The sequence below is a fragment of the Adiantum capillus-veneris genome, chromosome 15 (assembly GCF_014529385.1).
Source record: "Adiantum capillus-veneris isolate H3 chromosome 15, ASM1452938v2, whole genome shotgun sequence".
Taxonomy (NCBI): domain Eukaryota; kingdom Viridiplantae; phylum Streptophyta; class Polypodiopsida; order Polypodiales; family Pteridaceae; genus Adiantum; species Adiantum capillus-veneris.
Window position 1 is genome coordinate 45317262 of NC_140945.1, and position 17172 is coordinate 45334433.

Here is a 17172-nt window from a genome sequence, read left to right on the forward strand (position 1 = left end):
TTTTCATTATACCATGCGTAGCACTATATGTGGAAAACCACTCCTTATGAGGAGTCACGCGAAAGCTGGCACCTGAGTCCACTATCCAATTCTATGTATAACACTCGTCAAGAGCCAACGATGCATCAAGACTCAAATCTGAGGTGAAGATCAACAACATTAAGTTCTTCTATCTTCATAGTGCTTTTATTGAATAGGTTAGTGATCATGTTAAATTTGTAGTTGGGATGAATTTGGCAACAAGCTTTGTTAAGTCCTCTTGAGGTGTTGCTAGTTCACATCTCTCTTGGTTTAATAGAGCTCTATCTTTGAATGAATAAGTGCAATTAACTCTCTCTCTCTCTCTCTGTCTCTCTCTCTCTCTCTCTCTCTCTCTAACATTCTAAGGTATAAACAACCTAGAAGAGCTCACCTGAGAGCTCTTTGACTTAGGAGCATTGCCAAGAACTAGCCACCTGACCATCTAAGTCCCATGATTATATAACCTTAGCATGGCCATTCGCACTTGGACGAACATGACCCAAGCCTAGGGTGTGCCACGCTATACACCTCTATGGCTATTTAGATCGGCTTAAATCTCATCGGAACTCTACCCTCGAGATCGACATACATGGTGTGTTGAAGCGTAAGTGTAAAATCCTAAAGCATAAGCCCTCGCCTCAGAGCTCTCATTGAGCACTAAAAAATGCTCACCACCCAACCATAAGAGTCCCATGATTAGATAATCTTGTCCTAGCCGTTCACACTTGACGAGCATGACCCAAGCATACAGTGTGCTGGGTGACACACCTCTGTGACCGTCTAGGCCTCCTCAAATCTTGTGTGGATTCCCCCCTTGAGCTTTGCAAATTGCATCCACGGTGTGCCCTACACACCTATATATGTATACCATACGTGCTCCTTGGTCTCGATCCTACAAATGATGTGACTCCCTCTCTCCCTCTCTCTCTCTCTCTCTCTCAGTTGCACACACATTGCAAAGTGCTCCTTTATATTGAGGCGATGCCCGTAGAGCTTGGCAAATGGCATTCTTTAGCAAGAGATGGGAAAGGGTAGGCCTGAGAGTTGGTGGTCAAACTCAAAACTCTTTCAGTTGTTCAGTTGTGTTGAGAGGGAGAGGCTTCACCACCACGGATGCACAATTTCTTATAATCACTCTAATGTAGTGCTTTTGCACATATCGGAGCGCAGAGTTATTATGCGATCAACAATCATGTGCCTTGTTGAATTGAAAAACTTGGAAGGGAGTTAAAGCCTTGTCTCTCACTCACAAACATAGCGTTTGTGAGCCAATTCGACCACTTTTGACAGGGCTCGCTTGATGAACGTAGAGTTTTCAAAAACCGGCAAGGTGATGCGACGCAAGGAAAACACTGCCAAGTTGTGTGGGAAAGAGGCCAAGTGGGAGATGAACAAGTGAAAGGGTCACGACGGCTTTCAAAAACAATAAGAAAGTGATAAAATTGTTAGGTTGAATTAAACTAGTATCAATGTTTGGGAAAGGATTGCCACAACTTAGTCTTGAGCCCATTGAAAATCGAGACTAGCTAGTTGCAAACCATGGTAAACGGAAGAAAAATCGATGAAATATGTGAGAAAGTCATTTGAAAATTTTGCAAATCTCAATATTCTAGTATTTTCGATTTTCTTCTTTATGAGGAGGAAACTCGATTAGCAGCTGCTTAATAAAATAGACTTTCTCGAACGTTAATACTGACTGGAATCAAGCTATAAAGTACAAGAAATCTAAAGCCATGTGAAGTTATAAAATGAAAGTTGAAATAAAAAGAACTAATTAATATATGTGTGTACCTCTGTATAGAATTTATAACAATTATGGAAGGTGAAGCTTCACTTTAGCATTCTAATACAATTACATGAAAAAAAAACGTGTGTATGTGTAGAATTTACTAAAATTATGCAAGGTGAAGCTTCACTTTAGCATTCTAATTCTGACATAGTGGTGTGTTTCTAATTCTATTGGCTAGAATCTTCTAAGATTTCCTCTGAATGATGAAGAGTCTCCAAAATTTGTATTCCTTTGTGAGATCGAACTCGCGACTTGTAGCATTGAACATAACTTTTTGAGCTAAGCCAACTCACCGTGGAGGCTATTGTGCACTTTGCATCATGAGCAATTTTTATTTTTTTAATGAAAACTACTCAGCCTACTTTGTCGCGAACCCTTGCGCCTGGCTTGCTTCCCTCTCTCGGGCCTGCATCGCGCCAAGGCTGGGAGCCATCCCGCATGGCTTTGTCGTTGACTTTATCCTGCGTCTCATGAGCCTTTGCTGGTACATGCCATTGCTTTCTGCTTGCCGCCTTTGCTATTGGATCAAAAAGCGAATCTTCTAAAGATTCTATATATTTCGCTATTTTTTGAAATCTTAGGCACATACTTTAGCATTCTAAAATAATAGGATACAAGAAAAGTAAAGACATGTCTGAAATGAAATGAAAGGTAAGTCTCAATGATGCACTAAGGTAAGTCTCCATGATGCAGTGAAAACAATGAAAGTCTCCAGCACAACACTAAGGGTTTCTTTTTAGAAAGCCAAAAATAGCTTCATACACACGGACAAATAGCTACTTCTGAAGAATCACTGATGGTATATACCATGGAAAATATACAGGGGAGGCCCAAGCATATGCACGTCCATGGATCCAGGTAGGCTACGTACATGGCTTTCAGTGAAATCGGCATGAATTTGTGAGATCCCGACTCCCACGGAACTCCTCCTCAACAGCAACAATTTCGTGCTTGGTCTTCTCATCTCTTCTCCTGCGTACTCGGCTCCTTCTGCATTTCGTCTACTTCTTGAGCTAGCACACTCTCTCTCTCTCTCTCTTTCTTTCTTTTCACACAGATACACACACACACACACACACACACATTCTCGTAGCAGCAGACGAAACCATGGTTGTCCTCGCCAGCACCTTCGTCGACTGCAGCCTTGTCGCATCGCAAGTACGCAGTCCGCCTCTGCTAGACGCACAGAATGCTCGGAGCCCTTCGCTCCTTGCCCCCTCTGCTTCTGGCCAAAAGACAGATGAAGAGCACCATGTCCAACACAGAAAGACCCCGTCAGCTTCCTCATGGATCTCATTCTTTCTTGCAGGCGCATCTCAAAAACCATCATTAAAGCCACTTCTTGAGGATGCAAGTGCTACTCCTGCAGATGGAGCTACGGCGATGGAGACTAGTAGCGCCCATGCCCACACCGACCATGTGAAGATCCCATCGAAGAAGGGGCACAAAGGTACACGGCGTGTCTCGTTCACGCCCCAGAAAGCTCGAGAGCTGAGGCAAAAGCTGAAAGGTACAGACACCTTCCATGATTTAATGTACCATTCTGCCATAGCTTCAAGGCTTGCTAGTGATGATAGCTGATTCTTGATAGGAACATTATTGTACAGAGCCTCTATGAAGGGCTAGTAATTTATGCGTACGGCGAATGTCGAGTAATGCGCATAGAATCATGCAAGTAAGTTGTGAATAGTTTTGGCCTGTGGGTGGGGTTGCAAGAGACTATTTGGCATCTCCTCAAGAGGTCATGCAATTTATTTGTTAGATGTTTAAGTCACATTGCGACTGATTGTAGTGGATTTTCGACCATGTAGTGGTTATAATATGCTCTCTTGAAGTGGTTTTCTGTATCTTGAATTTGCAAAAGGCAATGCAAGTCTTACCCACTTCATTAATTCAGTTCCTGTGGCGAGGTTCATTTCTTGCAATGATCGGAACTGTGCATGTTTGCTGTCTTTTTGAGTTTGGACAAGGGGTATGCTGGCTAAAGCAACAATATCTGCTGTAATGCAAGTCCCGGGACTTGTTTTGCACGTGTTTATGTTCTGATTAGCTAACATTGTGGGTAACATACGAGCTATTTAAGAGTGGATCCATGTTGATTGTAATGTAGATGCGTATTGTGAAGCTTAGGTTAGTGTTGTATCGAACAATCATCACAAATTTTGTGGATGTTATGTTGTAGTTTTACCTTGACCCTTCTCATTTCAGAGTTCAGGCCCTTCTGGGTACATGAAGGATACAGAGGATTCAGATTTGTTGCTCAAGCGCTCTAGATGTATCTTTTGTTCGCTTGGCATTATTGATTGCGACGATGAGTTCGATATGGATTGTGATTTCTCTGCAGGTATTGTGATACAATGGTGGCAATGGCTTGGAGTGTTTTCAACATGATGTAAATATACTTGCTTGTTTATATGCAAGACGAATTCTTGTTAAGATCAACCGTTTCTTTATTTCCCTCGCCGCTAGATGTGAACCTAGCACTTGCTATGAAAGGGAAGCCCACTTTCCTTTCAACATGAAGGAAAGTGGGCTTTTGAAACTGATGAAGAAACAAGAAGGTGGCTTTGAGATACCACTAGTGCTGGCTAGTGAGGCTTTATCGACATTGGCGCCTCTTAAAACTTCCAGTTGCCTTATCTTGTCAATCTTATACAATGCATTGTAGACTTTCGTGTTGTCATGCTTCTGCTTATGCTTATGCTTACGCTTACGCTGGTGGTAATTGCCCATGGCTTGATTCAAATAGGTCTTCCTATTATGTCCATTTTTATAGTTTATTATATCTCTCAAGTTAAAAATCACAATTTTTTGTGCCAGCATTTCTTGAAATACAAGAATATATCTTATAGCTTACATACGCAACTATATATTTTTGCTAATGTATTACTTGGAAAGCTTACATGTCTATCACATGAAGACTCTTCAAATTATAAAATAAAACGTTCGCTTCTTTTGTAATCCCATGCATGAGACTTGTGTATTGGAACCACAGGGTTATATAATTTAATACAACATTAAAACAAATCTTTTTGTCATGTTTATAGGCTACGTCTAAGTCGATCGTTGAATTAGAAAAGCACAATTCAAGGGAAGACCGCTTGATTGTAGTGCTCAACCGGTTGGACCAGTATGAACGTGTAGGCCACACTATAAGTAAGCATCTAAGGATGAGAAACTCATTCTCTCATGATTGGGTGGTGAGCTATTGACCATACCTTCTTGTGGTAGAGTGCTTGTAGTGGCATTACAAGTGCTTTACATTGGTATCAAGGCTTGGCGAAGCTTCGCGAGGGAACGGGGCCACACCCACTTTAATCATTAATTATTGGTTAATGAGGTTGATTGAGAGGATAACGGTAGTGAATTTTCAACGATGAAGATGAAACATAAGGGAAGCACCATGGCTTGAAAGGGGAAGTAAGCTTGTAACTCTCTCTCCAACTTAAGCTCTCTCTCTCTCTCTCTCTCTCTCTCTCTCTCTCTCTCTCTCTCGCTTGTCGCTACTTATTCTCTCATTCTCTCATGCTCGCGATTTCCTCTCCCACTTGTGTGAGGCCGCGGGGGACTGGACCATGCAACTCTTCACCCATCAGTGCCACATATAGATTCCTAGTCTCTAAATATAGCGCCTCTTGATTGCATGTTCGTCATGGTCCTTGGCTTGACATTACTCCCTCGGAGAAGCGTTTTCGTCCTTGAAAACATAAGTGGTAGTATCTTCGTAAGAACACTAATGTTTTCTTTATTGGCATCCCATACGCGGACCAATTGTTTATATAACTGATACTTGGTGTAGTGAAGAGGTTCAACGAAACCAAGCGTAACATCTTGATTTCAACATTGTTGTCCTTTTGCAACCGTTTGTATTTAAATGGTAACTCAATTTATAACTCACTTGAGTACTTTTAAAGGAGTAACCACAACTAAGAGGTATCTAAAGGCCTAACCAGTTTTCAGCCTTTCTAAAGATACTGGAATAATGCAAGAAAACCTTGGCGCAACTTTTCATTAAGCTGTGAGTCAGATTTCTAACTTGCGTATCTTGAAAAGCTCATAGCTACTCAGGGATAGAATAGGGAGTGTCCTCATATCAGAACTCTGAACATTTTGGAACACACAGAACTACATGTTTTCCCTAACGAAGGTTACATGCCAACATACTTTGTCAGCGCATCTACTAAGCCCTTGACTTATGAAATTGTTAAATCGGTATCCAACCCCACCACAATAGGTGTTCAAAGTTGAAAACCTAACACAAGTAAATTATAAAATAGGGAGAGAATCGCCCATTCAGAATGCTTTGTGCTAACATATGCGCTTAGCAGATCCTTTAGCACTAGAAAGATTACTTGTAAGCTGCCCATCCAACGCGGGATGAATAGTAGTAGCAAGAGAGGTGCTTTTTCCCAACCACTTATAGGCAGTCTTCCATGACTGACGATAAACTTTCACTCACCAAGTGAGATTCTAGCCATTTACTCGACATGGTTTGGAGACAACCAACTAGGTCAAAAGTGAATTTGAGTGAAATAAACACACAAAGTTTAGACCATCCAATCACCAACACCCATACTGTACCATTATCTCAAATGGCAGGGTGTAAACTCATAATAAATCTGCAAGAGAAATTGCACTTGAAAGGCAAAAGGTTACAAAGAGAACAAAGTCCATGAATTTGTATGCCGCTCCGAATACATTTGTGTTAAACACTGGGGGCCATAACACCTAGTGTGCATGCATTTAACACAAACATATCCGAACTGCAATTTCATGACAGGACTTTCCACGATACGAACGTGAAAGCCTTGCAACGAAAGTTGGACCATAATAGAATGTGAAAACTCAGTTACACCTAGGTACCAACCATGAGACATTCTCATTAACCTAACATACTTGGCTATATGTAGAAACAACCCTCTGTTAAGATGGTTTCACAGTACTTGCAATCGAAACAAGTTTGTACTTAGTACCCGACAAGTTTTGGCCATTGAAATTGTTTCTGATACTGTGTGTTCCAAATGGTCTAATGAACGGATCTGACTAACACGTAGGGACCTTGTCGCGACACATCATTAAGAATTAGTCGCCAGTGTTAGTCCTAGAGACTCATATTCTCTACGTGGAATATGTCTCAAATAAGGATGTCAGGAAAAGTGACATCCATCAAGTATGAGATGTACTTGTGTGTGGAGGTACTGCAAACACTCGGCGATGTGAGTGAGAGGGATCCTCATTATTATTGCTCCACATTGGCTAAACCGAACTTCTTGAGTTCTTAGACCATGTTGTGTCCCATGTGACAACATGTGCCAAACAGAACCGTACCATGTAGGTCTATAATTGTTTCTACAAGAGTCAAACCCATCACGGTATCTTGATGAACAGGCAAGAGAGAAAATAACACTATTTTCTCAGTATGCTATGCTCTTCCATGGCCTTGTCACTTGGCTAAAGAGCAAGCTGGATGAAAGTCGTCTCGCTCAAACATCGCGCTTACAGAACTTAAGAAAACTTAATTGGAAAGGAAAATAAATCCAAAAAACATATACTTACCATGAGGTGGAAATTACCTGATACTTACACGAAAGTCAAGTACATCCTTCAACCTGTAAGTGTACCATATCAAAATTTTACCTGCTAATAATTGAAAGTAGAGATTAGTGAAGATAAAGAAATTGAACTTGTAACCCTGGATGTTGCCTTGGCAATCCAAACCCCTGGGCATATCTTGCCAAACCAACCCCCTTGGTAAAAGTTTGGAAAGAACTATTTGACTACCCCTTGGCAGACAGTTTTCTTGAAAAACAAAGTGTGAAGGTGTCCAAAAAATGACCTGACCCACCTATTGGTGTTCATCCTGACCCACCTACCTTGCAGGGGTTGTGGTTGTATGAGGATGACTTAGCATTGGCACTTTGCCTGTGAAGCAAGTCTAAGTTTTAGGTTCTTTTTAGTGTTGTTGTGCATTGACAGCAACCAAAAATCATAAACAATCCAAAACTTATCTTGTCCTTGACAGAGTGTCTGGTGTTATAGCGAAAGCGTAATCCACGAGGCAATGGATGTCATTCCACTTGGCTAGCATGTCTTGCCTACAAAATTGGTAAGCCCTTAGCTACAGTGACGGCCTCAAACAGAAAAGACAAAATCATAAGTGCCTTGCACAGTCGGTACTGGTAGGGATTTGGTGAGATGACATCCCTATTGTACCCATTCCCCAAAGTTGTGTGCCAATGCCCGTGATTTGAAGGCAATGGGTTGTATCGTGGCACACAATAGAAACCTTGCTTCGCTTGAAACGAATAAAAAGCTTCGCTTTGCATAACAGACAAGAGTTTCCAAAGTAAACGTGAAAACAAGAAAAACTTAAAATCGTCTAACATGGTCGTCCTGCTGTAACCAGTTTTCATGAAATTTTGGAAGGAAACTCACTCCAAACCGGCTCATAGCCATATCTGCTTTGCGAGAGATTGTTGCAAGAGTTTTTTCGTGTATGCACGTACGCCCTCTTGTGTCATATATGCCCATCTTGTACGTAATGAAATAACTTGCCAAAAAGATGAGAGAAGAACACAATCTGAGTGCTCATAGCTAACAGATGCTCTTGATGACACACATATGTCAAGCAGAAAAGAATCGACCGTGTCGAAATTTCCTAGAAAATCGGTCTTGCCAAATTTTGCTATTGATAATCATGAGATTGCCCAATATTGAGTAGATAACATCTATAGCTGAGCTATCAAATGACAGTTATTGTCAAACACTGCTTGATCAAAGCAACCTTTGCTTGACAAGTAGTTGGCGTTGTGAAAATTCATGTGGTAGTCGACATGAGATTCAACTCATAACGGTGGATATCCACTATGCTTCATGTACTATACTACTTGCTCCCTAGCAAGCTACAATGGCTGTGAAATAAGTATACATCCAATGCATATAGAGATAGGGATCCATGTCCCTGGAACCCTGGTTGTATGGAGCCTTGCTCCCGAGGTAAGACATGGTTGATATACCCCTTTGAGAGTGGAATGTTTTGAGTAGGATACCATACTACAAACATAAAATCACCGATAAAATATTGCACAAACAAAGCATACCTTTGGGTGCAGGCACCGATTTCCAATTAGCCTTAAAAACCCATGGAATCTGGCGTGCCGACCATAGGATCCTTTACCGTACGAGCCATAAGCCGTTTATCACCCGCTGAGCTGCTTCAAGTCATCCTGGAAAACATCCGTGCTTGACCAGAGTGTGCTTCCATAGCCTGGCCTGCATGCCCTTGCATGGCACAAGTATGGCGGCTTTTGTTAATCGGTGCCATGGCTGCTGCTGACGTTGATTGTCTGCCACATCGGCTCCCTATCCGCTCTCGACTGTGAATTTTTGCATCGTGTGCTCAACCAAAAAACGACAGTGGCAAGGACGAGCAAGTAGTCCCGCTTTGTACCATGGGAGGGCCCGCTTAGGGTGTCCATAGGCGGCACATGAAAAAAACAAAAAAAACAAAAACTTGATGGCGGCCTGTTGCACTGCGTTGAAAGTAGAGGGGGGGAAGCTACGGGCATCGGGGGCCGACGAGACAGACACGAACCTCGTTCCTCTCCCTCCTGTGAGCCCAACGACACTGAGCAAAGATGATTCTGTGCAGGTCCGCCACTGGGCCTCCTTGTGTGCAGGCAACCGCTCCCATGACCTTGCATGTCGAGCTTTCCAAGGGGTGTTGCCCGCCTTGTGGCATCCGAGCGCCATGCAAAACCGGAGCAGCATGCAAAGCTTCACGAGCAGCATGTAGCCCCTCGACATGCAACCCCTCCATCTCCAATGCTATGTTGTCTCCATGGCGAAAGAAAAAATGAAAATTAATACGCATGAGAGAAAGAGATCGGAGAGAAACCATGCCAAGCCTTGCTCGCTCCTCCATGCCTCTCCTTCTCCCCTGAGCTTTGTTACCAATGTGGGACCGCGGGGGACTGAACCATGCAACTCTCCACCCAACCGTGCCATATATAGACTCCTAGTCTCTAAATATAGCGCCCCTTGACCGCATGTTCGACCTCGCCCTTGGCCTAACAACTTGTTGTTGGCTACTTGGTCGACGGCTGCCCGCCTAGCTGTCTAGCGCCGTTGTCCCTGCAGAACCATCATCACCCGTCGCCATTGTGTCGCGCCTCCATCACCTACTGCACTACCGCCACCGCCTCTACAGCATTCACAATGCCACTATCATCAGTAACACAACCAGCAAAGTTGTGTTGGCACCCACAACACTCATTAAAGTGTATGGACGTTGGCGCCTCTTGCAACTCATCGATCCCCCCCCTCACTATTATAGGACTATTTGCCTGGGATGGTGACAAGCCTATTTGATGGCATTGATGGTGCGCAAGTCGGGCGGCGGGAGCAAGGGCATCTCGATCGAATACATGGCGAATCACATGGCAGAGCGGGGGGCAGGGTTGCCCGCTGTAAGACGTAAACTCGGGTGCGTCGGGGGGCTGCAGAGTGCTGATGTGGCGGGGTGACGAAGCAGGCCATAATAAACCAGGTGGGGTTGGATGAAGTGGGGGATAATGACAGGGCTAGGTGCCACATCATGCAATTAAAAAAATGCATGATTGGGGGCTGCGGAGGTTGTTACACCATGGTACTACAAAGGTTCTCCATGCATACTCCACAGGGACGCGGGGGAATAGCCGCGAGGGACTGCCATTCCCAAGCCTCAGTGTAACATTTAATGGCCTAGTAACTTGTGTGTAGCGGAAAATAACATGAACATAGTGAACATTTCATTAGAATAGGTTTCTAATGAGAATAACAAGAGTGCTTGGGTGGACAGAGCAACAAAAATCATAACACCTAGTTAGATAGCATGAACAATACTTCAAAAGAGAGAGAAATTAAGCTATTAACAACAGTTGAGGACCGGATTTTCATGGAGCCGGTCCCCCCTCCAAAAGGCCTTGTATTATAGGTTTCTCCCATCAAGAGAGACATTTTACAATACAATAATTTTTGTTCCTTCAATACTAGCTAGTGCAATGAAGATGGGAGCTTCAAGCACTAAGAAAAACACTTATTAAACACAACGTCAATTCCCTCACGGTCTCAGACCCAAGACCTCACACACCTTTGAAAATGGTGAGACCTAGCGGGGTATGAAAGTAGATTGAGAGGAAGAAGGAGTAGTCTTACGAGAAAGATGTACATCTCCTCACATAATCACTCATATTAGCATAGCATAGCTTAGTAATTAGCATGGTAGAGGAGATGAGCATGCATTGAAGCTTGGCTCTTGGTTGGAGTTGCATCACAAATCCAAGAGTTGTTGGTGTAGGCCTCCCTTCTCACAAGCTTGGAGTAGGTGATAAGCTTTCCATTAAAGCTTGAGAAGGAGAGAGAGAGAGAGAGAGAGTCTTCTTGCTTCACACATGAGCTTGTGTGAGTGTGTATGGAATAATGACTTGAGAAAATCAGCCCCCTCTCTCTCTTGGTTGACCCCTCATGCTATTTCCTCTTGTTGACACCCCCTTGGCCCTCTCCAGGCCTAGCCAATAGGATTTCAGGAGCATGATAGCCTTTTGACATGTGTCCCCCTTTCCCCTTTTGTGAGAGCTTGAGGTAATTAATTAATGCAACTAAACTCTCATTGGACCCCTTTGTCTCTTGGCCAATAGGAATCAGGCAAGCCATTGGGCTGTTGAATGCTCATTGGACCCCTTGGGAGACTATCCAATAGTCTTCTAGAGAGCTTAATTCTTATTGTTTCTTTTATTAAGTGTTTTTAAATTAGTTAAAGTAGATTTACTCTAGCCTAATTCTCATTGGTCCACCTCCATGGCCATCCAATAGGATTTGAGTACACCTTGTGGGCATCTGGGCCGGGGAGCTGACATGTGTCCCTCATTCCCTTTGTGTAAAGGAGGCTTGAGTGTGTGTGTGTGTGTGTGTGTGTGTGTGTGTGTGTGTGTGTGTGTGTGTGTGTGTGTGTGTGTGTGTGTGTGTGTGTGTGTGTGTGTGTATGTTTCTCTCTCATCCCCTACTTGCAAGGCTCGACCCCTCCTTTGTAGGAGTTGTGAAGACTTTTTTGGTACACACACTAAGCATCCAATTTAACTAAGCTTTGACCATTGGACACAAGCTTTGAATTTTGGAATCTTAGAATTTTGGAAGTCTTAATGGGTTTTATGCTTGCCAGCAATGTGAGCAATATGAAAATGAAATTGCGAAAGGAAATTTGCCCACCTCATGTGTTTGTCAGAGAGCTTGGTATGCGTCATGAAGTAGTTAAGGCTTTGGTGATCCATTCGCAGAATGAAAGGAGTCCCCAGTAAATAGTGCTTCCATGAGTCTAAGGCATGTAGAACTGCGAGGAGTTCCTTTTCATATATGCCTAGAGCTTGCTCAACAGGGTTGAGCCTTCGACTTTCATAGCCTATGGCGTGCCCTTCTTGGAGCAAGACAACTCCAAGGCAATCACCACAAGCGTCACATTGGACCTCAAATGGCTTTGAGAGATCCGGTAGTGTAAGCACAGGTTGAGAGATAAGTTTTTCTTCAAGCTTTTCAAAAGCATTGTTCTCCTTGGCAGACCATGTATACCTAACGTTTTTCTTTGTTAGGTCATGTAATGGTCTTGCAATTTGTGAGAACTTTTCTATGAAGCGTCTATAGTATGCACACATACCTATAAAGCTTCTTAGTTCATGAAGATTTCTTGGTTTAGGCCATCCTTTTATTACCTCTAACTTTGATGGATCCATTTGGATGCCATCTTGAGAGATAATGTGACCTAAATACTGAATCTCTTGCAAGAAAAATTTACTTTTCTTTCGATTAACATGAAATTTATTCTCTCTTAGAACTTGAAATATTACCTAGAGGTGTTGCTTGTGTTCATCTAGTGAATTAGATTAGATGATAATATCATCAAAGAACACTCTAGTAAAGGTTCACTGAGTCTTGAATAGCTTCGCCATCAAGCGGTTGAATGTGGATGGTGCATTGGTCAAGTCAAAAGGCATGACAACATATTTGTAAAGATCAAACGTAGTACGAAATGCGGTTTTTACAATATCTTGATTAACCATCCTTATTTGATGATAGCCACTTTTTAGGTCAATCCTACTGAAGTAGGTAGACCCTTGTAGCTTATCAAATAGGTCTTCTACCCGTGGAGGAACGAAAACCTATTCTTGATAGTGATCCTATTTAGTGCTCTATAGTCGACACACATATGATATGTGTCGTCTTTCTTTTGCACTAATAGCACAGGTGAGCAAAATGGAGATGAGCTAGGCCTAACCATGCCCTTCTCAACTAATGCACTTGCCGCATAATCTCCTCTTGTTGAGCTTGAGAAACTCTATAAGGAGGTTTATTAGGCGGTGAACTTCTTGGAAGAAGTTCAATTGCATGGTCATCATTGCCTTGTTTAGGAGGTAGTTCACAAGGGATGTCGTCAATAAAGACATCTTGAAACCCCTTGAGGAAATTGGATAACTCTAATTCCTTGTGATTGTTTATATTTTCTTTTGCTAAAGCATTAGGTTCATTTGGAGTGACTGAAGCTTCTTGCCCCTTGAAAGCACCATCTGCGGCCGGGTAGGACATCTCCCATCTCGTAAGCTTGTATGCCTAGCTTGGTGGCCAACTCTGTGGATATGAAATTGTGAGTAGAACCAGGGTCAAAGAGAATAAAAGCATCATGTTCTCTTACCTTTCCTCAAGCATGGCATAGAGGAGATCCTTTGTGGTGAGCTTCCTCTTCTTGGATTTCGACCAAGGTAGCTCTAGGAGGCTCATGGGGGGTGTTCTTTTGGGGACAAGTGCGGTACGCATGCCCTTGCTTGCCGCACTTGAAACATCAGTTATCTTTGCGATATAACTCAAGCTCTTCAGGAGAGATTTTTTTTGCCTTTGTAAACTCCCTTGTCCTTAGCTTTGTTGGAATTGCCCTTAGGAGACTTTTGGACATTTGTCCTTCCCCTTAGGCTCATTGGAACCCTTGTTTTCCGTGGGCTTAGAATTTCTCTTAGCCCCTATTTGGAAATTGATTCGAGAAGCCACCATAGTATGGTGTATAACCGCCAATATAGTGCATGGCCTTTGGGAGTTGACATACTCCGCCATTTCTTCAGTTAATCCTACACAAAATTATTGTGTTTGCTCTCCAAAATCCATCTTTCTGAAGACAGTGGCTTTGAGAAGTAAATCCCAAAACTTGTCTACATATTTGTGAATGGATTTGTAGGGAGAGAGCTTCAAGCTTGGCCATTCCGTGAGTACTTTGTCTTTGGCATCGGTGGCCAAAAACTGCTTCATGATGGAAGTTCTTAAAGCTTTCCATGTTCGTGGAGCTTCACCGTTGGCTCGTAGGCTAGACCACCATTGCCTGGCGGACTTTTGAAAGTGCATAGCTACATGGTGTAGCTTAGAGGACTCCGTAAAGCCCTCATCTCCAAACATTGCATCAAATTGTTGGATAAAAGCCAAGACTTTGTCCGTAGCACCAAAGATGCCATCGTAGGTAAGGAAAGAGATGCTCTTTCCTCCCTCTTTGAACTTCTTGAGCTTGGAAAACCTCTTCCAAGCGGCATAGGATTTCCTATGGCCTCTTCTTTTTGATGGTTCAAAAGTTGCACCAGCGGCTTTCTTCAAAAGATAAAGAATTCAAGGAAGATGGAGAAGAGGATGACCTCTTTCTCGCCTTTTTCTTGCCTTGATCTTCTTTGTCTGCACCATCACTTTCATAAGAGGAAGAGGATGAAGAAGATGGAGAAGAGGGTGTCCTCTTTCTTGCCTTTTTCTTCTCTTGCTTTTTGTCATCCCTCTTTGAATTATGGTGTGGATAAGTGTGTGATGGTCTTCTTCGTTTAGGAGGTGATGGAGAGCGTTTAGCCCGCCGTCTTCGTGGAGCCATTTTCGTCGAGGTGGAAGGAGACTCACTTCTTTCTTGTTCCTCTAGTGGGGGCTCTTGAGTTCTCCATTGAGAAGTAGATGCGTCATCAAGAAGCAAAATTTTGAGCCCTTTGTATGGATCCTCTTCTTCTTCCTGATCGGAGAGAGGCCTCTTTTGGGAGTCTCACAAGGAGGCTTCCTAGGTACTCTCTCGTCACGGGTGGGGAGTTTGGAGAATCCCATGAGCACGAAGCTACCGTTGCACTTCTCTTTGGAGGGATGGATTTTCCATGGCTTGTTGAAGCCTACAAACAAGGTAGTTAACAAGCATAGGGGCATCATTAGGAGCCTGCTCACTTAGCAAAATCAAAGGTATCAACATTAATTTCACTTTCTTTACTATTGTAAGCCATTCTAACAACTTTTGGGTGTAACTTTTTAGGTGTACTTTGGCACTTCAAGCCCTAGTTGCTACTCCTCTTTACCCCTTTAGAAAAAGCACTCAAGCTACTATACTCGTGGCTCGAATACCATTAATTGCAAGGAATAGAAGAGAGGGTCGTTCAACATCAAAACAACACCGACTTGTGTCAAGCTTCTAATAGCTCAATAGTGGTTAAGCCGTAGGCAAGCCCCATAGGACTCCGCTATTAAGACCATAGCTCTTGACGGTGATGCCCCGTTATCTGCACGAAGGCAGGCACACTGCAAGGCTGAAAAATCCCTATTCTACTTACTCAATTGCAATTAATAGTAACAACCATCTATAGCTAGCTTGAGGACCGCCCTTCTTGAGCAAGAAAAGAGAAACCTTGTGCTCCAGTGTAACATTTAATGGCCTAGTAACTTGTGTGTAGCGGAAAATAACATGAACGTAGTGAGCATTCTATTAAAATAGGTTCCTTATGAGAATAACAAGAGCGCTTGGCTGGAGAGAGCAACAAAAATCGTAACACCTAGTTAGATAGCATGAACAATACTTCAAAAGAGAGAGAAATTAAGCTATTGACAATAGTTGAGGACCGGATTTTCATGGAGCCGGTCCCCCCTCCAAAAGGCTTTGTATTATAGGTTTCTCCCATCAAGAGAGACATTTTACAATACAATTCTTTGTGTTCCTTCAATACTAGCTAGTGCAATGAAGATGGGAGCTTCAAGCACTAAGAAAAACACTTATTAAACACAAAATCAATTCCCTCACGGTCTCAGACCCAAGACCTCACACACCTTCGAAGATGGTGAGAGCTAGCGGGGTATGAGAGTAGATTGTGAGGAAGGAGTAGTCTTACAAGAAAGATGTACATCTCCTCACATATAATCACTCATATTAGCATAGCATAGCTTAGTAATTAGCATGGTAGAGGAGATGAGCATGCATTGAAGCTTGGATCTTGGTTGGATTAGCATCACAAAGCCAAGAGTTGTTGGTGTAGGCCTCCCTTCTCACAAGCTTGGAGTAGGTGATAAGCTTTTCATTAAAGCTTGAGAAGGAGAGAGAGAGAGAGAGAGAGAGAGAGAGAGAGAGAGAGTCTTCTTGCTTCACACATGATCTTGTGTGAGTGTGTGTGGAATAATGACTTGAGAAAATCAGCCCCCTCTCTCTCTTGGTCGACCCCTCATGCTATTTCCTCTTGCTGACACCCCATTGGCCCTCTTCATGCCTAGCCAATAGGATTTCAGGAGCATGATAGCCTTTTGACATGTGTCCCCCTTTCCCCTTTTGTGAGAGCTTTAGGTAATTAATTAATGCAACTAAGCTCTCATTGGACCCCTTTGTCTCCTGGCCAATAGGAATCAGGCAAGCCATTGGGCTGTTGAATGCTCATTGGACCCCTTGGGAGACTGTCCAATAGTCTTTTGGAGAGCTTAATTCTTATTGGTTATTCTATTAAGTGTTTTTATATTAATTAAAATAGATTTACTCTAGCCTAATTCTCATTGGTCCACCTCCATGGCCATCCAATAGGATTTGAGTACACCTTGTGGGCATCTGGGCTAGGGAGCTGACATGTGTCCCTCATTCCCTTTGTGTAAAGGAGGCTTGTGAGTGTGTGTGTGTGTGTGTGTGTGTGTGTGTGTGTGTGTGTGTGTGTTTATGTGTGTGTTTCTCTCTCATCCTCTACTTGCAAGGCTCGCCCCCTCCTTTGTAAAGGTTGTGAAGACTTTTTTGGTACACACTATAAGCATCAGTTTAACTAAGCTTTGACCATTGGACACAACCTTTGGATTTTGGAACCTTAGCATTTTGGAAGTCTTAATGGGCTGAACCTTAGGGTCTTTAAAGCCCGTTGTTACATATTGCTCTTTTGTAGATGCCCCCCCCCCCCCCCCCCCCCCCCCCCTTTTGGTCCCTATTTTCCTTCCTTTGGATCCCTAATGTGGCCGGTCTGCCAGCTTAACCAATATTCTAGCTTTTTCTCCTTTGGCACTTCCCGATATTAAATGATCAGTTTAACGTGAGA

At 43.0% G+C, this 17172-nt stretch overlaps 1 protein-coding gene across 3 annotated transcripts; it reads left to right on the plus strand.

The window, feature by feature from the left end:
* The first annotated feature begins 2625 nt into the window (after nt 1-2625).
* Nucleotides 2626-4492, plus strand: LOC147440608 (uncharacterized). 3 transcript variants are annotated; one of them, XM_086483544.1, is made up of 2 exons: nt 2626-3320; nt 4019-4098. In XM_086483544.1, the coding sequence occupies exons 1-2, from the start codon at nt 2918-2920 to the stop codon at nt 4081-4083; spliced, it is 468 nt and encodes a 155-aa protein (XP_086339670.1). In that variant the 5' UTR covers nt 2626-2917; the 3' UTR covers nt 4084-4098. The 3 variants fall into 3 exon arrangements, with proteins under 3 accessions (XP_086339670.1, XP_086339671.1, XP_086339673.1); XM_086483545.1 differs by lacking the exon at nt 4019-4098 and adding an exon at nt 4155-4492 and having other exon boundaries at nt 2627-3320; XM_086483547.1 differs by lacking the exon at nt 4019-4098 and adding an exon at nt 3402-3657 and having other exon boundaries at nt 2629-3320.
* The last annotated feature ends 12680 nt before the right edge of the window (nt 4493-17172 follow it).

What these genes read in the sequence shown, in the direction of transcription:
- LOC147440608 (XM_086483544.1), top strand. Translation starts at nt 2,918, where the DNA reads ATGGTTGTCCTCGCCAGCACCTTCGTCGACTGCAGCCTTGTCGCATCG. An exon ending in GCTGAGGCAAAAGCTGAAAG is followed by an intron (nt 3,321 to 4,018) that starts GTACAGACACCT and finishes TTCTCATTTCAG; the next exon opens with AGTTCAGGCCCTTCTGGGTA.